At 39.8% G+C, this 27161-nt stretch overlaps 1 protein-coding gene across 4 annotated transcripts; it reads right to left on the reverse strand.

Annotated features, from left to right (window-relative positions):
* Positions 1-53: 53 nt before the first annotated feature.
* On the reverse strand, positions 54-19449 carry ZRSR2 (zinc finger CCCH-type, RNA binding motif and serine/arginine rich 2). 4 transcript variants are annotated; one of them, XM_026120721.2, is made up of 11 exons: positions 19293-19449; positions 17403-17482; positions 17137-17236; positions 16704-16812; positions 16273-16359; positions 14009-14047; positions 12084-12199; positions 8927-9140; positions 6469-6524; positions 6183-6292; positions 54-5486 (listed from the first exon to the last, which is right to left on the reverse strand). In XM_026120721.2, the coding sequence occupies exons 1-11, from the start codon at positions 19337-19339 to the stop codon at positions 5005-5007; spliced, it is 1440 nt and encodes a 479-aa protein (XP_025976506.1). In that variant the 5' UTR covers positions 19340-19449; the 3' UTR covers positions 54-5004. The 4 variants fall into 4 exon arrangements, with proteins under 4 accessions (XP_025976506.1, XP_064355808.1, XP_064355816.1 ...); XM_064499738.1 differs by lacking the exon at positions 19293-19449 and adding an exon at positions 18741-18884; XM_064499746.1 differs by lacking the exon at positions 19293-19449 and adding an exon at positions 18087-18690.
* Between the last annotated feature and the right edge of the window lie 7712 nt (positions 19450-27161).

Here is a 27161-nt window from a genome sequence, read left to right on the forward strand (position 1 = left end):
TATGCAATTATTAATTTTTTTCCGGAGGAAAGAACAGGCTACTCAGTACTAGCTTAAAAAAACAGAGGGAAATTTTATTAGTGCTTAACCTGCTCTTGAGCACTTTATTAAAAAAATGTGCGAATGTACTGTGTCCAAGATTAGTTATTTACATCCATTTAAATTCTACAGAAAGCAATAAATTAGCAAGTTTTCGGAGGGCTTATCACATTAAACATGAAATCTATCAAAGCAGATGTTTAATTGATGTGGTAGTACCAGTTCATTTGAAAATTAAAACTAACCATGTGTTGATTGAGCATTTTCTGGATCATACAAACTTGATATTCAGTTCCTTACATGGAATTATGAACAAGTCAATGCAACATTCACAATCCTAGCTTCAACCAAAAACTTCTCTGATGAATCTGTTCTCACACTTTCTAAAAGAACTGAACTGGTAGACACATTATCAGCAAGAACATAGGGAAAGTTTACCCTCTTAGGGCATTTCTTGAATCTAATGGGAAATTAAGATTTTGCTGCTTAGTTTTCCTGTCTTATCTGAACCCCCCTGCTTCTCTCAGAAATTAAAGAATCCACTACAATTTCTAAATTGTTTAGTCAGGTGATTATTTTGAGTGTCTTCAGCTTCACTGTTGAATCTTACAGTCCTTGTTAAATTGAAAAGGCCCTTCCTAAATATCTGCTGTTCCTTTTGAGTTTGTAACTCTATGATGATAGTCACCCTACGGCTGCCTTTGTTAGATTACTGTGTTCAATGGGTTATGCTTGTAATGGGTGCTTTCTAATCAGTCTCATAGTTTATTGAACTGTAATTTCTCAATGTCATTTCAAAGTATTTTTTTTTGTATCAGAGAATGATATTGCGTCCAGCTAACTGATACATCAGTGCTGAACAGAAGGGTATGTGGAGTAATAGGGGACTTCCTTTTAATTACAAAGAAATCACAGACTCACAGTGAAAGTATAATCAGCTGCACTCTTTAAATGATGTAGGCAAGTAAATTAAGTTTTAAGTTATTAACTAGCATAGATTTTCACATTTTTGCAAGAACTGCTGATCCAGAACAGGAACCAGTATCATCTCTAGCAGGCTTTTGTATTTCTTTTGAAAAATAGTGCCCCCAAGAATGATTCTACTGGTATAGGTTTTTTTAAACCTATGGGGTTTAAACCTATGGGGTGCTTTCTGATAAACCAAATGTGGTAATGCAAAACTAAATCTGAGAAGGACTTCCTAGTGAAGGAGATAAAGCTGGAAAGTTATTTAGGATGTGTTTCAGACTGTCTACCTCTCTAAGCAGAGGAAAGGCCTTTTCACATGTGTGCTTGCTTCCTCTCAGTAAAAGCAAGTCTTGCATTCAGCGTGTGAACATGGACTAACCCTTCTGCCGCAAGTGTGAGGGTAGCCAGCTGCTCTGGGCAAGCACTGCTGGCACTGGGGAAAGGGAAATCATATGGAAGCAGTCACCAGTGTGAACTCAAGGGCAATGCTGCTGTTGGGCTGTAAGCCTGTCCCTGCTGCCTAAACACTGCAAGGCAGTAATGCTTTCTGTGCTTATGAAGTATGGTGCACTTACAGCAGGGCCTACCATGCTGTCTTTATTCCTCTTCTGGTTTTCGAAAACTGCTATCCTACTTTCAGGCTTGAGCACACACTGTACCTTCGACAGGAGAAAGGTGGGAACAGCTTCTGCTCTCCCTTCTGACATTGCCTTTCAGGGATGTCTAGTCATAATCATCCGTCCTCCAGGCCCTGGTGCTAAGTGCCCCATTGCTGCCCCAAGCCACTTCTTGCAGCTCTGCATCAATACCTGCTTTTGCAATCAACCTGAAGCACCTAACTGATCCTCTAACTGCTCCTGCAGAACTTGTGATCAAAAAAAAAAATGTTTTTGAAAGCCACTGCTTTAAGCAGTCATTGAGAAAAATAAACTTGGCCAATTCATTCTGTAAGGTCTGCTTATGCAGAATAATCCACAGTGCGAACAAGCTATTCCTTGCAAATTTAAATCCTTTCTGTGTTCTTCTGGGGCTTTTCCCCTTTGGAAAAAAGAATTAAGCTTAACATTTAAGAACTTCTAGTCTCTTTGTCTCTTCAGAATAAATAGCTCAGCTAACAAGGAAACACAAAACCATGCATATGACTCGCTACTTAAGCTTATTATGAAGTAGGGAAACAATACTGAAATATATGAACTTTGAAGTTAGAAAACTGGTTGAATTCCAGGTTTCATGCTAACAAATGCATACCAAGTGTCAGATCTACAGCACACAATTTCTGTGTATTAAACAGATTGCATGTGAAAGTGAATTATAATTACAGCTACCAATCCTGTGCTGCATGGGTACATGGGTATAGCCAGTAATTTTGGATCCAGATCTCAAGTAAAAAGCTGAAGCCTCAGCCATTGTAGTAACAGAAATAAAGTATATTTTAATTGTTTACATGCATCTCTGAGCAAGCTTTTTATTGTAAGATTTAAAAACAAACAAAAAGAAAGAGCAGCTCAGCTTCCCAGATCCCATTACAAAACTCTGGGAATGAGCCTAATTATCTATGGAATTCTCACATGGGTCTTAGTTGGCACTTGGTTTCTAATCCCACAGAGGCTTACTTTGCTCATTTCACCTGACTTGTAACAGAATTTCATAAATAAGCATCCCATCACCCATTTCACTTCTGTCTGATCTTGGTGATTAATTTCCCACAGATAATGCTTGGCAATAGCCTGCTGCATGACACAAGAGGATATACAACGTACTGCAGGAGGGCTCCTTCCCTTTGAAACAGAGAGCATATATTACATCTTCTACCTGAGAGACGCAACCAGCTGGCTAGGTTACCAGAATATTAGTTATGGGAAGCAAGGCAGCACCAGGGAAAATGAGTATCTTATTAGCCTGTTGGTGATGTGTCTCAGCAGGTAGGAAATACCAGTTCAATTCTACTTCAGGGAATTGAACCTGAGTTTGCCACAGTCTGCGTTAAGTGCCCGAACTAGACATGTGAGCATCTAGGCAGAAACTGAAGCCTTGGGGAAAATCTGTCCTTAAAAGGTCCAGTCAGAAAAGATACAGTATAAGAAACTGGTTGTCACAAATTTTTCAAATATAATTTAAAACTTGGTGCTGTCTATCCTTCAAAATAGGCCTTTCAAATGAAGTTACATTATTTCAAAAGTTATGCTATTAAATTACAATTCCTACATCTGTTAATAACTAAAACATTTAATCAAATTAACTAAGCTACAATTCTGCCTATAGTTATGACAATATATAGTCAAAGTCGGGTTTGAACTGAACATCAATATATAGCACTTCCGTTGTATTACTCCATATTGGACAACAGTTACACATGAAAGGAGGAAAATGTATAATCAGCATGCTAGGTGCAGTATGCATTTAGAAAAGCAAAAATATATATATATATATATATATATATTTATATATCCAGAAGCAAATGTTCACTCTACCTATCCTGGGGGAAAAAAGTTCTTGCTGTGAGGAATGCTATAGTAAAGTTTGGATATCCAGATTTTCTACTGGAATTTATGCTAAATTGTTGAAGCCATAACAAATACCTATTCGGGAGTATTTCCTGTCTACTTTAGGCTTCTAACTTAGGTGGTCTCAGCTGTACCCTAAAATTCTTTGGAAAGGCTGAAGAGAGGGAGGTTCCTCTGCAGACAGTTCAGAGCACCTGCACCTTAAAGTGCCAAGAACTCTTTTGGGAGATACTCACTTCTCTCTCTGAATATATAAAGATGCCTAAGTTAAATACCTGAAGTTAAGCAGTGTGAAGTACAGTTCATTTAACAGCACAAGTTCATTTAACAGCACAAATTTTTCATTCAAAATCGAAGAAATATTTATAAAGACTTTGCTAATTACAGTTACTTTGCTAATATAGCTGTCATTTCAAAAAAGTTTTGTCCTGATAACTTCATTTTTATATACCCTACTCTCCACCTTGACTGCAGGGAAGCTAGGCAGTAGGGTGCCTGAAACTTGTTTATAAAATAAGCCTAAAAAACACTTTAACCAAGCCCTCCTCCCACAAAAACTGAAGTATTATCTCAGGTATAAATCCTTTAGTTTCTTTAGCCACTCTGCAAGATCTTTGCAATCATCTTTAGCCTTTGCTGCTACATTTGCATCTTCAGTTACCAGATTTACACTTTTTCTACTACTGCATCAAAAGTTAGGCAGGTTGTTTTCAACAACAAATGCTATACAACAAGGAGTATTTTCTGTTTTCACTCCAGGATTACAAGTGCATGGTGTCCACTCTTAGTTGGGGATTAAGGTACTGAATAAAGTGATTGTTCTTCTGTGTAATTCCTACTTAATTTTGGTCAACTGCAATCCTTACAGGCAGTTAGCTCAGCAGCTCAGTCACAGGAGAGAGAATAATCCAACAATTGTGACCACAAAGCTCCTACTGGGCAAGTACTGTACAATAAAACAGTGAGGTTTCTTCTGTGCTGGAGCTTTAGATCCCTTTTCTCCAGCTCATAACATGATTACATTTACTTTGTCTAGAACAAGATTTCCCATAAATATACGGTAAATATATATGGCTGTCTTTTACAAACTTCAATTTGCAGTATGCTGTGGTGAGAATTTACAGCACACTGGCTGTTCTGAACTAACTCCTTATGGGGACAGTGAACACTTAACACACACATAACACAGAAATTAGCATATACCAAATAAGCTTTACTTCTCTTTCTATTTTGTACTCAGTACGCATCCAGATGTTGCAGTAGTTCAGAGGGACAGAGTAGCTAGAGTACTTGACATTCACACCTTAATAGGACTTAAACTTTTAATTTTCTGAAGCTTAGCACACAATAAACTAGGTTCCTTTATTAGGAAGAAACTGATTTTAATGTGCAAGAACACTTTATTTGTAACTCAAATATATCTGGTGCCCTATTGGAGAGATTTCTTTGTCAGCTCTAGGTTTGATCAATTAGCAATTTCTAAAAGTAATTCTCACTTTGTTTTAGGAGTTTCACTATTTTTTCCTCTGCTGCTTGATCTCTTTTTACCCCTACTCCTGGATCGAGAAGAACTCCGACTTCTGCTCTTACTGCGTGTTCGACTATGACTTCTGCTGCGACTACGACCTCTCCTCTTCCTCCCTCTGCTGCGGGATCTCCTCCTTTCTCGACTTCTTGACCTGCCAGACCGGCGTCTTTTCTTGCTTTTGCGGCTATTTTTCTTTCTCTCAGATTCTCCATTTCTCCGGTAAGAATGTTCTGGGCTAGGGCTGGCCCTTCTCCTCGACCGGCTGTAATAGTCATCACGATGGCTTGTTCTGTTTCTCCTTTCAGAGTTTTTAGACAACTGATTAGTCCGCTCAGGAGAAATACGTATGTCTCTATTGGCCTCCCAGAACTCATTGTTTGGATTTTTGAATACATGAAGAAAGTTGCAGTGTTTCCCTCTTGGACACTTCTGCCTTTCAAATAAGCCTGCAACAGATTATTAGGGTTTGCCTTTTTTTTTTTTTTTTTTTTTTTTTTTAAGTCTATCACAAACAGAACATAAATGCAATTATGAACCAGGCCTAACTATTGAATTTGTTCCTTCATTATGTGCCTACTGGAAAGAAACTTAATGCATTGCATTTTGCTTCTTGCAACAGAAAAAAATGCATCTGAGGATCTATCAATTCAATTCATGCAAGGTTATTTTTACAGTAGTTGCTTTTCTAACTATTAACTTTCTAACATGTATTTAAACTAGCTACTAAGGCTTTAGTTTAAAACATTTTTCATAAATAATTTTACTACCTTAATCTTCCTAAGAATGTAAAGAAATCAAACCTGATAGTTACTGCTAAGAACTGTTGATGGTTCAAAAACTGTTGCTGTGTTTGGAAGAGATACATTAGTACTTCCTGTACGCTAATATATGCAAAGCTAGGATCCAAATTTTCTTCTCCCATCCAAGATACATCTACTAGGATGACTTGGGCACTTAGGTGACACGGTATGTATACTCCCTTTCCTTTCTAAATCTACACAAGCAAGTGTTATTTGTCTTCCAAACACAAATGAAACCGAACTGCAACATTAGGTGGTTCTGAAAGCCACAGGCCAGTTCTCTCCTTTTCAGTAAAGTCTTTCAGTAGCAAACATTCTCTTTTCTAAGTGTTTGTGACTCACCACATATAGCAGTCTTCCATCTTGTCACAGGACAAAATTCACAATGAAGCTGTCGTCCTGCGTACCATCGTCCACTGAATAGAGCAAGAGCTGCCTGACAATCCTTTTCCCTTTACAAAGAAAAAGCAGCATGTAACATTACCACTCTGTGATATTTAAGATGTCACTTACCAATTTGGTGATCCCATTACAGTGCGAGAATGAACTGCACAGATTATATAAACAACATTCATTACTGTGCTCTGGACTTTAGTTGTAAAATTTGGTAAGACTGCAAAGTACTTACGTCTGATACTGGACATACACATTTCCTCGCAGGTGAGGTTCATAGTTGCAGCTAACCTAAAGGGAATGAAACAGTAAGTTAGGGCAATTGAAGACCTATGCTATACCACAGCTCAGGTATGTGGAGTTGGCAACCATTCTGATTTATGACAGCATAGCAATATAAACATATACATGATTTGCAGTTCTTCTGATCTGAACACTTAATTTTAGTCAAATAAAAGCACTGAAGAAAAGCCCTTCTGGTTTACACCTGAATGCTTCCAGCATTTTGCTTTGATTAACCCTGGGACCTCTGCTTCATTTAGTCTACAAGACAGCCTATAGGCTGCTGTCTTGCACTTAAGTCTGCACCAACCCTACTGAGCAACAGCCAAATCCTGCTCTGAAAACAATTATTAGTATCCTCATTAGCTTTTATGTGGGATTCATTACAGTAAAAGAATCTTTAGAACAGTTTAGCTACACAGTGCCCCTGCAAGATGAGCTAGAAAAGCTGAAGTCACAAGCATTGAATGTCCAATTCTGAAACATTTTTCATAAGAATTTAGTGTTCCAAGTATATCTAAATATCTTGAAAATACACAATTTTACTTCTAAAAGCTTGTTACTAATTGCCAGGGATTCTGAGATGGGCAGGCCCAAGCAGGCTAGAACACAGTTCTTCATGGCAGAAGTGTGAGACCAGCTTCTTTTGTCTCCAGTCCTTTTCCTATTTCCACACCAAATGAGGCAAACAGCTTCTTTCATCGCTGAACCCTGATTCACCCTCAGAGCACAGGATTAGGCAATGGCTTCCAGAACAACAGCATGCAATTATATAATGAAATATTACAGAACAAGTAGATGAACTATTTGAGATAAATAACAATGTCAACACAAGAACAAGCAAGAATGACTTTGCCATGGACACATTTAGGTGCAAAACCACAAGAATTGTGTTTTGTCAGGATCTTCCAGTAAGATTCGGGAATAGCGCTCCAGAGAGAACAACAGGAATAAAACCCCAGGCTACTTTGGAAATGGTAGTCCCTTGAAAGAAAGGCATGTATAATGTGATTCCAAATGGCAGCAGAGATTCTGCTCAGTCACAGCTGAGATCCCTGCAGCCAACACTCAATTTCTAAGCATCTATAATAAAATGAAAATGCCCACGAGAATCAAATTACAGTTGCACAATTACTTCAGAAGCTGAGAAATGCCACGGTAAAAACTCTTACTTGATTATTAGCTATACAGACCCAAGTACATGCAGCTTAACAGATACTTACATATTACACGACAAAGATGAGCATAAAACTCAGATCTTCAACTTAGTAAGACAGCATTTCAACCCATACTCCACTAAGACTCTATATCCCACCTGATAGGATGGAGCAACATTTGCTAATATTCCATGAGTCAAAATAAGGAGGAGATACTCTTCCACACAAGTGGAGCTTTCTTACTTATAAAGCTCATAAATACAACTATTGAAAATTCTTTTCTGCTTTTTGTCTTGTACTTTTTCTACTTAACTTTCCTCTTGCTTGAAACGCTAATAAAAATCTCAATTCTGAGGCAATTGTCAATAGCAAGAAACAAAAGGAAAAAAGGCACTGCGTGCCTCCTGGTGACTTCATGGAAACATTCAGGAGTGGCAAGCAGAATGGGATGCTGCAGTAGATTCTGCTACAAGGATATTTCACAATCCAAGCTACACCTTTTGCGGCAACCTGTGACCGTTAATACACATCATTAATCTCCGAGGTCTCCATTTCCACCTTCTTCCCCCGTAAGAAATCAGAATATAAATGTGGAGAATTCAGGAAAGATTCAGCAAACCAGGTGCATAAACTCAGGATGGATGAAATATCTCAACGCCATTTATATAATATACCTTTTTCTAGTACAGCCAGTTCAAATTAATTCCTGCTACTGAAATATCTACTACCTTTCCAGTTCATCATCATCTGGGTTTTTTATTCCAACAGTCCTAAAATTACATTCTTTAGATGTATACTCCAAATACATTTTACACCCCCACTATTTCATTCCTTAGGCATAGCTTTAAGTGGCACACATGCAATAGCTGACATACATTTATATTTTCTAAAAGTCCAGTCCCTAGGCCCTCTGGGGTCAATCACAGGCTAAGTAAAGAGGGCACTGTGAGGTAAGTGGATTATTGAGCTGCATGCATATCCTGCAAATTTGCCTCAGCATAAGATTTTTATAAAAAGTTTGGGGGTGAGGGGAGAGAAGATTTATCCAGAATAAGACGATACTCCAAAATGGCAGTGACAGGTGCACAGGTGCCATAAGAAATGCACAGTTTGTATTAAAGATACCATATAGTTCTCTAATGTACACGGAATTTAGCTATGGCATGCTGCATGGGACTCCAGCTAAGACTAGTAAAACACACCTTACATGACGCATGTTAAAAATTTAACAAGCTGCTGCACTCATATGCATACCTTGAATTGAACAACCTTCCCCACATTTTGAAACTCAGGGAGAACGTCCTCATAGAACTCCAAGAACTGCTGGTAGGTCTCCTCGTCACTGTATTCGAGACTCGCGTCCGTGTCATAGTCGTCTCTCCGGCACTGCTCCATGCCAAAAGTAAGGAACATTCCTCGGACAAGTAGCGTCTTACTAGATGTTGGATAGTTATGCTTGCGAGAACACCTGGATATTTGCAGTAACGGAAGAAAAATGAAAGATTTTCACTTTCAGCAAAAGCTGCACCCGTTCAAATTGCAAACACTTGCCATTTTGAGTAACAGTTTTGCATTACAAAAGAAGATTCATTAGTGGACAACTGCCATATTTCAATTATTAAAATAGTTTTTTCAGAAGGGAGCTTCCACATTATCCATGGCAGAAAGCATTAAGACCTTTTTGCTTACAAAAAAAAAGCACTGGTCTGCAAAAACTATACACTTAAATGATATATGAAGAATCAAAGTCATTTCTTTGGCTTGAATGCTTTCCCCATTTCTGAAAGCCTTTATAAAAATACTACTTTTCAGATATTTTAAAGAAAGTCTCTGCTCTTTTATTAGCAAATTAAACAACTTTTACTGAAACTATTCTTATCAATTTCAGGGGGGAGGGGAAGGGAGGGGCAGGGCAGGTCTAGACCTGAAGCTGCAAGAGTACCAGATGCATTTTTTCTACTATTTAATAAATATTTGTTATGAAGAAGTCTTGCCTTAATCTGCATCTTCCTGGCCACCATAAAAGTATTAGATCTCCTTTATTGCATATCATCTTCAGGCTAACTCCCTCACATGCTAAAAAACAGTTCTCCCTCACAAACTTTTAGATTTAGTAAGAACACAGATGTTAGCCTCCCTGCTTATTTCACTGTGTTTTATAATCTCAGTTTCAAACACTTCCCCAAGTAACTGAGTCATGCACTCTTTAATACATTTTGCTTTTCATGACGTGATCTGAACAACAGTCGAACTAGTCTACTCTCTTATCTAGCAGCAGCAAAGCATAGGCAACTGGGAGGAAGTCAGGTCCTGAAATGGGCTGTTACCGCCTAGACTTCAGATAGGAAATTTCTCCTAACATCCAATCAGTCAGAAATTGACTCATACTTTCCACTTTACAACTTAAGTGTTCAAAAAAAAAAAAAAAAAAAAAAAAAAAAAAAAAAAGACAATGAGTTTTACTGTAATTTTTAAAATTGCCTTATTTCAGTGTTCTATAGGGATTATAGAACTCAAAATAATATATCCAAACAATATTGTCTGTACACAGAATGACAGAACAGTGCTGCATAGTGAACAGTGCATGGCAGAACAATAGCAACCCCAAGAAAAATGATGCAAAAACAAGTATTACATATATTAGGGACTGAATTACTGGGGAAATTAATAAAGATGAATGCAAACAGCTTAACCTTCCTCAAAACACTGTTAGCTTTGATGAGATTCAACTATTATTTTATTGATAATACTGGCAGTGAATTATCACCATTCTTGTCCATTTCAGCTTCCACACCATTCTCCAGTCCTTACGCTAGCTGCATCTCAGTCACAGACTTACGGTCAATGCCATTGGCTGAAATGACCACAATAGGAAAGAAGCAGGTATGTAAGGAGGAAAGATGATGAAGGAGAGAGAGTTGAAATCAGCCAGCAACTACAGGCAAGAGAAACGGGGCAGAACATGACGTTTCTCAGTATTAATTTACTAAGTCTGTTCACAGTTCAAAGCAACATTTTGAAGTAAAACTGTTTTTTTTATCCAATCTACAATCAACTAAAGGAGGTTATCTCCATTAAATAGTCCCAAAACAGAAACACTACAAAAATGACAAAGAACTAAACATTAAAAGTTAGACAGCAAAAACACTGTCTGCAGTGAAATAGCTGGCCTAAGTTTTGTTTAAGAATTTAGCCCTTATTTCAGAATAGAAACCAGATATAGACTTGAAGCTTCCACAGAGTTAAATTATCACATAATTATCCATAATATCACTCTAAAACAAATTACTTTTAGGACAAAAACACTAAAATAGATGGACCACATATATTTCAGCAATACAAGTTAATAAAAATGGCCTTATTGGTTTATGCTGAAGGTTCATCTAATAGGTATTGCAGTCTTTCCCTGCTGAGGTATCCTGGTGTTCCTCCTTAACACGCAAATTCAGGGACTTCCTAGCCAGATGCTGCATTTGGGTCATCATCTTTAATCATCACTGATGAACTCCATGAACCTATTTGTACTTTGGGCCTCCACCACATCTTGTGGCAACAAGTTCTGCAATTACGCTGCATATAAAAAAAGTAGTTTCTTTTAAGCTGGTAAAAGCTCAGGGACAGCTAGTTAAACAGTTTCATAATAAAAGCAAATAATCCTTTGCATCCTATTCATGAGTTCAATGTTGTTCTACTACATCCATCCTCTATCATCTCTTCCAAAATGAAGAGCCTAGACTAGGCAGTCACTCCTCCTACAGAAGCTGTTCCTTATCTCTGATCATCTTGTTTTCTTTCTCTGTTCTTACCTTCTACTCTATTTCCTTTTTGAGACTGGGCAGCCAGAACACTATATGAGATTCAAGAATGAATACATCACACTTACGCAGCATACAAATAGGAGAATTCTGGAAGTTACACAACACCTTTCCCAACTGTGCAGCTGTATGCTAATTTCCTCTGGTCAGTTTTTGTGTTTGTGTGTGTGTGGGGGGGGGGGGGGGGGGCTTTTTTTTTTTTTTTTAAAAAAAAGGTGCTGCAAATGCAAATCAGTCAAGACAAAAACCATCATCACCTGACCAGTTCATCTGATCAGTTCCTTCAGACCTGCACCAACAGCAGAAATCAAATATATTCTGACTGAATGTATCTGTGCATCTGCCTGAGCTGAAGTAAAGTCAGTTTGACCACTGGAATCAGAATGTATTCTCAATATGCCGTAACATTAGACACTTCAATTACAGTGAGGCAATGGGTTTGCTCTCAATATCTATCTCCAGAATGGATATCCCATCCAAATACATGGCAGTAATTTATAAAGCAAGATTTCTTCAGTTTGCATATGACCTAATGGAGCTGCCTCCCATTGATTCCTCCAGAACATTTTTATGCTGGTAAATATTCAGTTGATTACCTGTCTCCAAATCGGCAGGAGCCCGTTTTAATATAGAATGGGCAATTTGCTCTGTCCTTCTCTGTTCCTATATTCTCTGGGGGCTCTGGGTTATGCCAGGTAATACCATTCTCCAGCTGCAAAAAAAAAAAGACCACACACACAAGTTAGAAAAGAATAAAGAAACGTAATGTCAAAGTAAAAATATCAATTAAATCCACATGCAACTATCAGCTCTCCTTTACTAGGAAGGCAAGCTTGAACCTATTTAAGCATTGTTTTATAAAGCTGTCCCATGCCTCGGGTCTCTGGTGATGGAAACCTTTTTCATGATGATTGCTCAGTTTTAAGAACAAGTCTATATTCATAATTTCACCAAAATGAATATTTTATTTTGCTGAGGGCAAACTTTCATAAGATTTTATAACCAACACAGTTGATATTATTTGCTCCTCAGTCAACAATTTTGTCATCTATGAAAATTACACATAGTGGAACAGATTTTTTCCATTCATCTAAGTTTGTTAGTTACTTCACTCCAGTAGTCACCTATGAGTACTAGTGAATCCATGTGGGAGATGGAAGGCTGAGACTATTTCTTATTTGTCTTTGCAGCAACTCAAAGCTCAGCAAGGTTATCAAATAGAAAATAGGAAAGGCTAAGAAAAAAGTAACTTGCTAAAGGCCAGAATTAAAACAACAATAACAACAAAATAAATTCATAGTTAGTACTGTGGTTAAAAGCCTCCATATTACTTATCTAAGGCCATTAGATTAAGATTTCTGAAATTCAAATTGTGATTATCAAGTTGCAAGCATTGGCTGACCACAAAGAAAATGAACACAGACTTTAAAAAGGGGATTTTTGTTTTATTAGCTAAAAGACTTGTAAAGCTAAGCAGCCTAAGTTCTCATTCTAAATCAACTGAAAAATGTGTTTACCTGAAGCCAGCATTTGAGCCTACCACCAGGCTCATTACTCTCAGCCATAACTTCCTCTTGACAAACCAGCAGTGTCACTTCAACAGTGTGAAAACCGAGTACCTGAACTCTTGAAGCTTTATATGAAGACTCCAATAGACTATATTTCCTCATCTTCCCTTGCAGGAATGGCTACTAATACGTTTTGAGCTCTGGGCAATTAATAGTTCAGAGCTGTTTTCTACTCGTATTACAGAGTAAAAAAAACTGTTTAACCATAATTTGGATCTCAACGCAATTCCAATGTAGTTAATGGCACTCAATAAACAATTGGTAACTACGGTAGAACTTAATTTTCAGATTCATGCAACAGTTTAAGCAGAACAAAAATCTACACAAATTTAACCATGTGACAGGGATAAAAAGTCAGGTTATTCTTTAAGGAAAAAGGAAAGACTAATTCAACCTCTCTAATATTCAAAAGAAAATGACTGCAGTTTTCCTTACTACACACTGCGAGGTTGGGATCTGTGCTCTTCCAAGCACCCAAGCAGTTAGCATGCACGTGCTCGCGCTCGCGCTCTCGCTCTTTTTTTTTTTAAGAAGAGGAGCTGTGCCCTCCTCTGCTGCTGAATACTTTTATTCAGAGCCTGCCATCTGGTTAAAAAGCAAGCTGTCTTGCCACCCAGAAGGACTGGCAGATTTATTTAGAATTCTAACTCACGATTATACCATCATGTATAGTTTTTAAACAGCATACAAAACAGAATTTCCAGATTCATTTTAGACTCAGAATTCCCGAGTCAGAATGAGCATGCACAACTTCATGGCCACCAAACAGCCAGAAATATGCTTAATTATGTTACATCCAATAAATACATTACTTGAAGCTAATGCAAACCACTACATATTAAGTTTACTCAGGCCATAAAGTTCTTCAGAGCAGATGGACAACACGCTAGAAGGCAAACATCAGGTAGCAATTAAATCTTTTTTTTTTTTTTTTGAGAAGTCTCTGAACATACCTGGCTTTCAGCTTGATCCAGCATCTTCTGCACAGCTGCCTATAAATGGTGCAAACACAGGACTAGTGAAAACCCTGAGGACACGCAAAACATCTGGTTTCTTTAGTTAAGAACCTAATTTGCAATACTGATTATATGTAATGAAAGTTTGATGGGTTTTGCTTTAAAAAACAGAAGTTTTACTTTTGCTCTGTAGTACCTCACACACTACAAAGCTGTTAAAGGATACATCTGACAACTTTCATGTAGATGAATTTTTTAATCTAACTGCTAGAGAACTTAAAGTTGCATTTTCTCTCTTTTTTTAAAGCTATCACTGACCTACTCAATACTTAAATTGCACTAAGTACCCTGTTTAGTTACTGTTAAATACATGATCATTTAGTTGTGCCAAACTTCTTAAATTAGAACATTTTGCAACAAAGAAAACATGTTGCTTACTGAGCATCTGCTAAAGTAAAATGTGTAACTGTTAGGAAACTGTTAGGGAATCAGAATGCTATCAGAAACCTGTTAAGTTTTACTTCATCTAGTCTTGCAAACACAGAAAGAAGATGAGAGGACATGCCTTCCCTTCCCTCCTCTAAGCGAGATGAACAAGGCAGTAAAAGTCACTTTTCAGGACCAACTTGAAACCAGTTCTAATAAATTTGTTCTAGGAAGTTCCAAAAATAAAGACATTTATACAAAAGCAACACAGGAATGTATACTAGCATTATGCTAATTTGGAAGAGAATTAATTAAATTAACAAAGAGGAAGGACAAGTAGAAAAAAAAGATGCAATCCAAATGAGGACCCAGAGAGCATCTGGTATTAATCATCACGTATATCACATATTATCCATGCTGTTAAAAAAAAAAAGGCAGAAAATCTGTTTTTCTGTATTAGGGAGAAAAAAAAGACTTTTATAAGTTAATAAAATCAGAATTTGAGTAAGATGCTATTTCATGAGACAGAACAAATCAATTCAACAACTCTTGGCTGCTGAAATGGGTGGCTCACTCCCAGCTGGGCACTCCCACAGCCTGCCTCTGGGTGGTTGTCAATGCCCTCCATGAGCCAATTTAGCTCACTAAACTACCAAAATAGTCATCAAGGGGGAGAAAAAAACAAAACTACAACAGAAAACACAGAAAGCCGCTTCCAGGGGGAGCTTTCAGGGAACCAATTAGCCCACTGAGGGATCAGGCAAACCCAGAGACAAGGAGAATGAAGGAACAAAATCCCACTGTTACTGTGGTTCAACTCTCTTCTAACCACATCTCAACCTTAAATAAAGGATGCAAACATTTTCTCTCCCTACTATGCAAAGAGACAAAGGGCCACTTAACACAACAGGAAGTAAGACAAGAAATACAAAAACTGCTGTTCTTTCTCATTCATCGTGGAAGTGTTATGTAACCAGTGACACTGTCAGCTATTAAATGCAGAAGAGAATACTCTTTGCTCATTTCTTTTCTCCTACTGCGACTAGAGCCAGGAAACTGGTGAATCCAATCAGCATTTTTAGCAAGACATCTCCAACAGAAATGGCTGGAACACTGTAACTTCTGCAGCTGCGCAGAAGCTAACAAAACACAGATCCTAGAAAACTGCAAGCCCCCTTATTGATGAAAGTCCTCACTTTGGATTTTTGTACAGGGCATCTCACATCCCAGTCATTCAAATTCTAAAACTTAGGAAGAATGTACAGTTAACAGAAATTCCATCAATGACTAATATCTTCAGTATATTTTTCTTTCCCACCCAAGGAGCTCTGAAAAAAAAAAGATACGTCCTGTTGGATGAGTCAGGTAAAGCAGAGCTGCAATATATCTTTTGATTAAGAACTATGTTAAGGAACAGCAGCAATGTAATGCCATATTCCATACCCTCATCAGGAATTTTCTTCAACACTGACTGTGTTCATATAAGACATTAAATAAGGATTATCTTTAACACAAAATGCAAAAAGGGAACATATCAGAACTTGCTTTGAGAATGCACCTTCATGTTTAGCTGACATAAAAAAACTACAGAGGAAACGTATTACGAGCAACCAGATACATTAAAATTAGTTATCCTTCCAGGTGTATGAATTCATTAGATTCATCTATATCGATGAAGTATATTTTCAGCAATTTAGATAGAATGGAGAGAGGAAGTAACATTTATGCATTCCTAATTAGAATAGAATAAAATGCTTCTTTAACATGCGTAGACTGTTGCATCTGATAATGTGAGAGGATATGTAACATGTTTATCCTCCCACTACAGGAATCACCTCTCTTTCTCTCTTCTGCTGTTGCTTCTGCTGTGCCACTTCTCTTACTTTTCTTTGTTGTTCTTCCCATTCTTCTTTGATCTTTCTCTTTAGGACAAAAAAAATACAGAAAACGAATGAATGCTTTAAAATCACTGTAGCCAAGTTAAAAACTATCATGTTGTGTACTCTTTGATCATTGAGTTTTCATTCAGTCATAAGTAAACAAATCTCTGGAGAAAAACCTTTTTGAAAAACCTTTTTTTAAAAAGAAATTTAACTAGAAAAGTGTTAATTTTGCTCTTCTACAGTGGAAAAAAAAAGACAGAAGAGCGTATACTTTCAAACATATCAATGTTGAGAAAACTAGGTCTGCTAAGGAAAAGTAGAACATATTACAGTAAATTTTCCTTACTGCCAGACACAACTATAATCCTCATTTGATACATCACCTCTTCTTCTTCTTGACGTTTTCTTGCAGCCTCTTCTTTTTCTTTCTTAAGTTTGAACTCTTCTTGGGCCTTTTCTTCTCTTAGCAACCACTGCTCATGTAGTTTTTGTCTGCCCACAAAACCAGATACCACTTAGGGAAATTGTAACGACTATCCACAATCCATGCAATTGTTGCACATACTTTCATGTGACAAACCAAATAACCGAAACATACAATTCAAATTTTGTAGTTCACCATTAACTGCAGCTTATCTGATACTCCTTAAAATAGGAACTTCTATAAGAAATATTAAGACTTTGAAAAAACCTGTATACCCTAAAATATAGAAAATAAATTCTATTTTACAGAGAATGTCGCAACTTTTTAATTTATCATAATGGAATTGACTAGAAATCTATGTACTGCATATATTTAGTTTCTAGATTTTTGACCTTTCTGCCTCAAGTTTTTTTTCTTCTTCTTCTTCTTCTTCCTCTTCTTCCAGTTCCTCTTCTTCCTCCTCAGACATTGATTCATCTTTTTCTGTAGCTTCTGAGAAAAAAAAAATGAAACAATGCATCTAAATGATTGGATGTTATAGGCAGCAATACACAAAATGATGTCTTGTTAAAAAAAGAAGGGGCAGGGGGGCAAGAAAAAAATTCATTACCAGTTTGACTGACAATACAAAATGCAATAAAATGCACTTTACGCTCACCTGAATCTCTCAGTTTGGCAAGTGCCTGACGCTTTTTTTTCCGCTTTTCTTTCTTCAGAATAGCTCTGTATTTTTGATGGCTGAAGATGGCAGAATATTTTTTATGTTACAACAGCCAAAGAATTTTATTGTCATAAATGCATTCAATTACATCAGCAATATAAAACCCACAAACTTCAAAATTAACAAATATCCATATGAAACAGTAACTCTACAGGGATATTTAACATTTCAATAAAATCTGTGACTATGCTGTTAGAGCTGCATGTGGCCAGCAGCAGCTGGCCCTGGTTTCTGAAACTTGGTCACTAGATGAGACTAGCAACAAAAATTTGAAGATCTCCCTATCCTGAAGCTCTGGCATCCCTTTCTGCACATTCTAGTTTTTCTCTCTTCTACAGAGTGTGAAATTCTAAGAGTCTCTGTCTAAGGCAGAAATTCTTGGTATCTTGATACCCTTCATATTCTCTACAGAGAGCAGTCTTAAGGTATACAGATACCAAAAGCACACATACCAACCACCACAGGTAATTCTCAGATCTCAGATTTTTCCATGACTGAATCTTGGCCACACTGATCCTTGCCTGTCTGACAGCTCTCCAGGGCCCACCTACAAACAGCACTATGCTTTTATTATAGCTAAAACTTCTCAAGGTATCTAAAAGCCTCTCCATATCAACTCACTTTCTGTCATTTTTCATTCTAGCCCTCTTTTCTCTCCAGTTTGCAGTAGAAGAACAGGAAGGAGGGATACCTTCAACTCATCAAGTAAGATCAAAATCTTGCCATTTCAGATTATGTAACTTTAGAAGATTCTACAGTTATTGCTCAGACAGCCAAGAACTCTCACCCACAGCTCTACCCCTTCCACTCATGGTTACCCAGAAAGTCACCATCTGCACAGCTGTGTCATTAGCAACGCTGTGCTGCTGCTCCAGGAACCTGAGAGCTTGCACTCAAAGAGCAATTCCTCTTTCTGTGCACTGCCCACATCTGAGCCTCCAACTTGGATTCAGCAAGCCTAGTGACTCATCCTGTAGTGTCAACTGCCTGACAGGACTCTCATCCCCTGAACCAAGCCCTACATCTGACGGGAGGGTTGACCTCCTTCCCAGTTCCCAGGCTTTCTTATCAGCTACTGAAGTACAGGAAAGAAGAAGGAAGAGCAGTTCTTCTCCAGACCCGGGTCACAGCAGCATGAGCTCATGGGGCAAACTGCTGAAAGGCAAGGAGGAAAAGCCTCCACACCCGCATCAGGGCTCAGTTGCGTCTCCCGGCTTAGGCCGCGCAGCACCGGCGAACAAGGCCGCGCCAGGAAACGCAAGGCTGGGGGCTCACACGGGTGGCAGCACCGGCCCAGGGAGCCGATCGCCCGGGAGGCTGCAGGCAGGGCCGGCTCCGGGCCCCACGGGCCCCGCCATGCCGGCAGCTGCCGCGCCCCGCCACGGCCTTCACCGGCGCTCCTGCCGCGCGGGGACTAAGCACGCTCCGGGCCCGGCACGGCCCGTGGCCCTCCCCGCCCCGGCAGCGCCGAGCGCCCGGGCGCGGCCGGGCCCCACCGGCGGCCGCTTCCGGCCCGGGCTCCGCCCCCGCCCCCCTCCCCCTCCCCGAACGCGGGGCCGCGCTCCCAACTGCCGCCTGGCACCGAGTGCGGCCGCGGCTGCCCACCCCCCCTTCCCGCGCGGCGGCGGCCGGGCGGCCATGGCGGCTGCCGCACGTAGCTGCGCCACTCCCAGGCCCGGCCGCGAGGCGGCCTCGGCCGCCGCGCAGGGCGGGCGGGCGGCCCCGCACCAGGCCGGGCCACGGTCCTCCTCAACAGCTCCCCGGCGGTTTCCCCTTCTTCCTGGGGGCCGCCCAGAGGCCCGGCACCGGCTGTGGCCGCAGCCTCACCTCAACTTCCCCAGAGGGGACTCGGGCAGCAACATGGGCGCCGCCATCTTGCGTTACCAAGGGGATGTCACGTGACGCCACGGCGGAAGGGCGCAAAATCCCTTCCGGCGTCCAAGCGAGACCGGGCGGGCAGGAGTGGGGGTGCATGCGCTATGGCGGCTGCGGGCCTGGAGAGCGGGCTGGCGGCGGCGGCGCCGCTGCCGCCGCCACCACCACCACCACCACCACCACCACCACCACTGTTAGGTTGACTTGCTGCTCCGCTCCGCGCTGTGGCGGGGGGTCGCCCCAGAGCCGCATTGTAACTGGTCTCCGCACAAAGGACGGGGCAGGGCCCGCCGGGGCTGGGACGGGTGCACCCAGCGGGCAGGAGCCAAGGCCGCTCCCCGGGCCGCGGTGCGTCCCTGCCCCCGCCCCCTGGGCATGGGGCCGGGGCTCGGCGGGGCCGCTCGCCGCTGCTCGGCTCGGCCTGAGGGAAACGCAAAACCGTCAGCTGGTTCCGGAGCGCACCCTCCCGCCGCCTCGGGGCCTGCAGCAAGGCAGAGGGGGGAATGCTGTGGTAGGGAGTGGAGCAGTGTAATAACCAGTGTGGTAGGGATATGGAGCCGTTAAAGGCAGGTCAAGGGAAGGAAGGAAGGAAGTGGGGGAAGCTCGAGAGCGAGTGTCCAGCTTTGTACCGATTCAAATCACCTGCAGGCTAGCCGTTATTGATGGATCATTTGTGTAAGTGGGCAGGGAGGCTTGCTGCAAGCAGGCAGCCCTGCCTAGGCTGAGAGGAGTGTGTTCAGGGGAACCCCAGCTCATGGCTTGATGTGGTTTTCTCAAACCGTTTCCCATTGTAGCATCCACCTGAAGCTTCAGTTTTAGTGGGTTGAATAATGAAAGGCAGTGTGGGGAAAAGAAAAACTGCTCTGGATAACTACATATAGCTAATCAGCACAGCTGCTTTTAACAAGACTTATACACTGTTAGAGTTACAACATTTACAAAATTCAGAAAACAAGACCAGAGTAATTCTGTCTCAGCTTATAAGACAGTTTTGTAAGTGTTACTCATCCTGTCAAAAACTCAGGATTCAGTGAATACCTTAAAAATAGTGTTTTAAATTTGAATGTACTAAACTCCTTAGAGACCCCGTAAGATAAGTCCACTGAGTGCGTTGTGATATATATCATTTTCCCAGCCCTACAAAGAAAAGCAACACATGCTGTCCTGTATCATAACTAGCTGGGGTGGTTCTGCACATTGCTGTGTTGTGCTGTGTAAACACTCCCCAGGTGTAATAACTATCTTGCTGACAGCTCATGTTCTTTGAGTATTGCATCAGCTACTTTATGAAATACATGTGAAAACATGAGATGCGAAATGCCTGCCACTACGTGAGCTTTTAATGGGGCTCTTGGTTGCTATGACAGTACAGATGATGCGTGGCTGCCTTGGCCTACAGCCTCACAAAGAGTTTAGGAAAGTTGGAGTTCTCATGTGGTTGGGGCACACCCAACAGGTGCAGTGGTGCATTTAAATGATGCTGCTGATAAATTAATCATCATATCTGAGGCATCCTGCCTGTCTTGGTTATGAAGATAGTTCATGGCAGGAAATGAGTCAGGTACAGCCTGTCACAGACACGATGGGCCAAAATATGGAAGTTGTCAGTAATCAATTCTTTGGTGATACGCGTTATAGATTGCATTTTAAAACAGAATTAGGGCTTACTTTGTAGGCAGTGAATTTGTAGGTTTTATTTGGGCATATTTTGCATAGTCATTAATAATCTACGTTGTTGATTAAGATCTAAGTTATTGTCATAAACCGCAATATAGGTGCTTGCTTCTCGTATCCTAGGGGTAGTGTTTTGCATAAACAGTCTGAGCAGCTGGCAGTGAAGCATACCAGAGCAGGCTTTATAAAAATCATACTAATTTCCTATGCCATTCATTAATAGCATAATGAGTGACTTATAAAATTATTCTGAAGTTCGGTGAAGTTATTCAAAGCAACCTTGATTACTATAGAGAGCAGCTGCACTTGCCATTTGATCAATGAATTTTTAGGTTCATGACCTCTACTACTAGTTAACCCTGTTTCACGTTCTAGACTGTCTTTTAAAATGAAGGAGTTGAAAATACCGTTATTTTTACTGTTTGCTCATGCAGAATGTACATATAAAATAATACATAGATACGCTACTTCTTAGATACAGGAGGTGGCAGTATTGTGCATTTTAGAACTGATGAATCTTACACACCAATGAAAGTTTTTAAAAAACAATCAAATGTGCTTCATAAATCTTGTTTTATTAAGAAGTTACAGCTTTAACTTTTCATCCTCTTCAGAGAATAAGTGGTAAAATGACGACCTTTTACACTGTCTGTAGGTCAATATCAATATTGAGAAATTCAATCATTTCTTTCATCGACTTGCTGCACTTCATTGTGGCCATCTCTCTTTTAGCTTTTGGTTTAATATGCTTTGGGAAATATCTGTCTTAATATATTTGAATAGTGAAAAGGAGGATTTTTTTGCAGGAAAACACAAAGATACGTTAGTTACTAGCAGATCTTAGTGTTATCTCTAATTTACTGTTGTAAGTGGTAATGATTGTAAAGAAGCTGTGGTGTATCTTTGGAATGGGAATACAATAATTGCATTTTTCTCCATTTTGTTTATTCACATTAATTTATACTTGTAACAGCAGCTTGATGGTCAAATACAAGTTTAGAATTCCATGCAACTGAATTGTTACAGGGCTGTGAAGTATTTGTTTCAAAAAGAGACAAATATGTCCATTCCAGGCTGGAAAGTTCCATTCACATATCCAAAATAATCTAGCATTGTGGTCAGCAGTTAACCCTTACACTGGCATTATAGAGCGTCAGCCTCTTCAAACATTGTTCATTTTCGCAGAAACTTTCCAGAGCTTTGCAGAAATCACTCTTCTATATTTCTTCAAGAAAAATGTACCTAGCTTCTCCTGACGGGGCATATATAGTACCTTACAGTGTAGGTATCAGGTTCACTGATTATACTTTCCAGAAGGGCACAGAACACAGGAACGTTTCTCATACAACTTGAAATCACACACCATATTCCTTCCTAAATCTGTGTATGAGTTATAAGGTACATGCACAGAACTGTACACATTACAGTAGACCAGCTCAGAACAACATAGTGTAGCCACTCCCTCTGTTAGTCACAAATTTATGCTTAATTTGCACACAGTTCATCTAGTGTCCATTTCCTTCAAAATCTTATGACTGTGGACTGACATTTGCAAATAAGAAGTTTTCACTGTTTTTGTTACACGCCCAAGCCCATGAGAAAAAAAGAAAGATATATTTTATAGGCATAAAGATAATCTTAATGCTGGTGGCATCTGAATTTTTGCCATATACTTCCTTAGAGCTATCCTCCTGGAATTGTATAGCTTGAGTTATGTTCTCCATTCCATTTACTGAAGAAAATGGAAATAGGAAAACATGGGACATGGTAGTACATCAGTAGCATGGATTTGGTTGACCAGAAAAATACATGTTCATTAGAAGACATTCAGGAAATGTGGGTTTGAGACCAGAAGTGTTGGATTTTCATTGATGCTTCAGGGCTGTAGATTGTATTACAAAATAATCAGTGAAGTGGTAGCAACAGTATCATCCTTCTCCACTAAACTGGCAGTCACTGCTCATTCATTCTCAGTGCTAGCCCCATTGTGGTTGATTCTCAGTGCTTTTCACTGCAAAGTGAATGTTTCAAGACAGTATATATGAACTGTAGAGAATGCATCTTTCCCCCACCTGCTCTGCAATGGCTATGCTGCTGTCTCAAGGGATAAATGATTTCTCATGTCGTGTACTTCTGTGAGCACTAATAAAAACTGGGTGACAATATAAGTTACTTTTCTGTTATTACAATGATGACAATGACTATGGGTCTGATTCAATACCCTGTTCCACAAAAAGTTAATAGAAGAGTATAATAATAGAGGTAATAATAGAGAATATAATGAGACTGGCACTGGACCTATGTCAGCCAGCACTGGTTTATTAGATGATACTGACATTTACTTAGATTCTGACCTCACCAGCTTCTGAAGTCTGCAAAAGATGTGCAGCATTCATTGTTCCCACTGCACCTGGGGAGCTGCAAAGCACCTTGTACAATTAGCTCTGTAGTTGTCTAGGTACATTTCCATGACTGACTAATGCTGACAGTGGCACATTGACTTTCCTCATAAGAGTTGAACACAACTATTTAAGACTAAAGATTAACTTCCTCAGAGTTTAAAACTGTTAATTTGTCAAATTTAAAAACTGAGGTTAAGTTTGGCCATAGCTGTTAATTAACTTATATGATAGCTATCAATATTTTACTTTCTTGGGATTTTTCCATTTCAAAGACATTGAAGGAAACAGAGCACTTCATTGCTAATCACATCAAGATGATGGGAAGGTTTTGTTTGTTTTACCAAGTCATATGCCTTCTCGAAGTGTTAGTCCTCTCTTGATTTGTTTAAAAGTCCAAATTGTGGTACACTGTTAAGTTTATATATACATATATATATATACACAGACAGAGATAATGTATGAACTTTTGGAGGTCACAAGCACTGAAAAAGATTTTGGAAGTACTGTTATTTTCAGCCAGGCAGACAAATTCACACAGTACATAAACAGCAATAGTTCATTGCATTAGTTCAATGATATTTCCAAGATGCAGGCTGTGCATCGGATTCAGCATTGCTATGACTTGAAACTCAAAGGTTAGGAAAAGCAAGATTACTATAAAAGGTGAACTATTTAAAAATTAAATAATTTAAATAAAAACTAAATAAAAGCTGAAATAAAAAATATACTTTGCACATATGCATGTAGATTGTCATATGTTCAGGGAAACTGATGTGTGACTGATTAGTCAGAGGCAAAAAAATTCATATGTGCTTGAGCAGCATTACATTATCTGACCAAAACTGGAGAAAAAAAAGATTGGGCAGAAAGTTACCCATGCACATAGATATATTGCAGAGATACATAAGGGGCAAAATGTCTTTTTAGATTATGTTGATATATTCCATTTGTAAATCAAAAATTTCAGTGCTTTTTATGACAATCCTGAAAAAATGTCCCTGATTTGAAGAAAAGTTAGTTTTCTACTAATACATGGTCTAGGCTTGTCTATCTGGCTTGTTTAAAAGCCATGTCAGCTTGGGAAAAAGATTTATTGATGTGCAGCAATGAGTTGTTTATGTGCAGTGCTCTGTGCATGTACAACTGAATAAGCACATGAGCAGTCAGTGGGTGTGTTTGGAATCCATCCAAGTTGCTGTGGGTGTATATGTCAACAGCACGACGCTCTCCCCGTGAGCCTGGATGTTTATCACCCTCCTCCTTCTCCTGGCTGCCTCACCTGTCCACCAGAAAAATTGTTTGTCTTACTGCTTGCTAGCCAGAGAAATCAGTGAAATCAGCCATCCAGATTGGAAGTCAACAGCCGTGCTCAGGGAATCCAATCTTAATCTCTGAGGTCGTTTCTGCTGGGTGTTGTGAGACTTCAATGTGCTTTGACACTGGCTTCATGTGATTCTAAAGGAAAGAACTAATTTACAGTGGTTTGCAGCAGGGAGAAGTGGTGATGAATCATTGCCAATCAGTTCCATTCCATTCTGGCAGCAGGAAAAAAATGCTTTGCTTTTCCACTCTCCTCTTATGTACTCCAATACTTCCCTCTGATACAGCAAAGTTCAAATGCTGATTATTGAAAACAATGCATGCACTTTTAGCAAGAAACTGATAACATTCAGAATCTTTTTTTTAATTACAAATTCTACAGAAAACTGCATCTTTGAAACATCTGTACATTTTTAGTGCTTTTCTTTTGAAGCATGTAATACAGTATGTTCATTTGAGCCATCATTAGAAATGAATACATCACTTCTTTTGTTTTCATAAGCATAGATTGAACATCTAAGCAGATAATATATCGAATAGGTTTGTACTCAGAACTGGTTGCCTAGAGAAAGTAAGCATGCCCAGGAATCACAAAGATTTAATGACTTTTAAAGATGGGACATCAATTCTTTTAACAGTGTTTTCCAAAAGTAAGATTAAGTTAGTGTACCAGTAAATCCTCAATTACTTGAAAACCTGAAAATTTAAGTAATAAATGCTGATTATTTTTTCCCATCAATTCAGTCCCATTGTTAGGTAAAATATTCTTTCTAGTAGTCATTCTTGTGAAGGTCTTTAGGTTTGTAGTCTCAAAACACACTTCTTGGTGCTAAAGGAACAACTGAAAATCTTTTTGAAGCAATCTTTAACTTAAGGACCAACCATTAATCAAAATGGCTACAAGGCGAATACAGTAGCACAGTGGAATAAAATAATCCTGTTTTGCTGTCTACGTTGCAAAGAGCGTTCATGATTTTGAAGTGACACATTTCAATTGCTGAATTCTTTCTCCTCCTCATTTATTTCTTTGCCTTTGAAAATGTTTTGGGAAGAGTGTAGAGTATGTCATTGAGATATTTCCATACACGTCTGTGCACATGTATATACAACATCTGTGTCTTATATACAAAACATAACTATGTCCTTATTCAATATGCATACATACTTCCCTATGAAATCCTTTAATTGCACTATTTTCTTATACCACTTGCTACTGTAAGAATTGTCCAACAGCAAGGAAGTAGTTGTCAGCCTTTAGAACTGGTTTTTTTTTTAGTTCGAAGCAATGTCACAGCAATTTTTTTGTGGAACGAGCTATATAGCCCTGGACATCTTCGCCTGAAAGCTCTGGCCTGCCACTTTGGCCAGGTGCCTGGACTAGGCAGCAACCACATTCGTTCGGTTTGACCTTCCGGTAGGTCCTTGCCCTGTGCTAGTGCTAAGCCTTGTTTGGGCTGAAGCCTCGCTTGTGCGTGTGAAGGGCACGCAGTGTGCAGGGGTGGTGGTGTACGGTCCCTGGCACCTGTGGGTGAAGCTGCTCCACCTGGGTAGGTGCCGCTGGTCAGTGGTCGCCTCCCAGCCCTGCAGTTTGCTGTGCAGTGTTCCTGGCACCCACCGGCCCCCGTGCTGAGGACAAGCTTGCAAGGCAGGACACAAGCACAGCCAAGGCGGCACAGGGGCAGCATTGGGTTGGCGTGCCAAGGTCTGCCTTCATGTGTGGAGATTTGGGATGGACTTAAGGTGAAGCATGGGTTGGGTGACAGATGAGGGAGCACATCTGGAGTCCTGTTCATGGGGCAGGCATTATGCATGAGGGCCAGCTCTCCTCCTGGACATGGACACAGCCTGCACATGCCTCGTGCAGAGAATGCACACTACCCCGTGCCATCACTGGTGATGGTGCCCTGTAGCCTGTGTAGTTAGTTTGGGACCTCCTCGTCAAATATTTCTTTTGGGGGGATGAAAGAGAAGCCTGATCGTAGTTTGTCTTTATTTCTTCTCGAAGGCCTTGTGTTGAGGTAGCCTGTTTCCTAAGGAAGCTGGATGGTAATTCCCTTCTGATTTTGTTGACACAGCACAGTGGCAACTGAATTTCAAATGCATGTGCCCTGGGTGGCAATGTTATTCCACTGCTGGAGTTGCAGGCTGGCCTTGTATCTCAGACACCTGTGCATGTATGTCTAAAATGGTATCTGAGGGAGAAAGATGGTTGACTTGTGGCACTGTGTAAAGTTTTGCATTGTTCTAAAAAGCAAAAAGAAAATTAAATACTTATTGCAGCTTTTTTTCCTACAGACAAAAGTAATAAATAACTGACAGAAGACAGTTGTTTCTAGTGCTTGTTTTAGCTAAAATAATGGGGGTTAATTATTAAACCTTTTACTTGGTTGCTCACTTGTGCTGCTGATGCTTTAATCCTGGGTCA

This window comes from Dromaius novaehollandiae, chromosome 1 (assembly GCF_036370855.1).
Source record: "Dromaius novaehollandiae isolate bDroNov1 chromosome 1, bDroNov1.hap1, whole genome shotgun sequence".
Lineage (NCBI taxonomy): Eukaryota > Metazoa > Chordata > Aves > Casuariiformes > Dromaiidae > Dromaius > Dromaius novaehollandiae.

What these genes read in the sequence shown, in the direction of transcription:
- ZRSR2 (XM_064499738.1), bottom strand. Translation starts at nt 18,823, where the DNA reads ATGGCGGGGCCCGTGGGGCCCGGAGCCGGCCCTGCCTGCAGCCTCCCG. An exon ending in GGGCCGGTGCTGCCACCCGT is followed by an intron (nt 17,483 to 18,740) that starts GTGAGCCCCCAG and finishes TGCCATCTTCAG; the next exon opens with CCATCAAAAATACAGAGCTA. An exon ending in AGCAGAAGAGAGAAAGAGAG is followed by an intron (nt 14,048 to 16,272) that starts GTGATTCCTGTA and finishes CACCATTTATAG; the next exon opens with GCAGCTGTGCAGAAGATGCT.